At 78.7% G+C, this 352-nt stretch overlaps 1 protein-coding gene across 1 annotated transcript in view; it reads left to right on the top strand.

Annotated features, from left to right (window-relative positions):
• Positions 1–352, top strand: part of KIF21B (kinesin family member 21B) — a 42,779-nt gene continuing 42,427 nt past the window's right edge. The window contains exon 1 of the mRNA XM_041489597.1: positions 1–50. Within this exon, the coding sequence (XP_041345531.1) occupies positions 13–50 (38 nt within the window). The 5' untranslated portion in view covers positions 1–12. The remainder of the gene's footprint in view (positions 51–352) is intronic.

Genomic DNA, 352 nt, shown 5'->3' with positions numbered 1-352 from the left:
CCGTGCGGGGCCATGGCGGCCCCGGACAGCTGCGTGAAGGTGGCCGTGAGGTGAGTGCGGGCATCGGTGCTTCCCGCGGGGAGGGCTGCGCCTCCCGGGCCGCGCGGAGCTCGGTGCGCCCGGGACCGCTGCCGAAAGGCGGGGCGGGCGCGGCAGCTGCGGTGCGAGGCGGGGGTTGGTGGGTGCCCGCTCGGTCCGACCCCCGCCCCGGGGCAGTGAGACCCCGCCGGGCCGGTCTCTGCCGCACCCCCACGGCCCCGCCGCTCTCCTCCCCATCCCCCGTTCCCACCGTTTCGGGATGTCTCCCCCCTCTCCCCACCGGCTCCCGCGCCGGCGCTGCCTTCCCTCCACC

The sequence above is a fragment of the Pyrgilauda ruficollis genome, unplaced genomic scaffold (assembly GCF_017590135.1).
Source record: "Pyrgilauda ruficollis isolate IOZ18807 unplaced genomic scaffold, ASM1759013v1 scaffold95, whole genome shotgun sequence".
Lineage (NCBI taxonomy): Eukaryota > Metazoa > Chordata > Aves > Passeriformes > Passeridae > Pyrgilauda > Pyrgilauda ruficollis.
The sequence above is the reverse complement of the archived record's forward strand: the minus strand, read 5'-3'. Positions and strand labels throughout refer to the sequence as shown.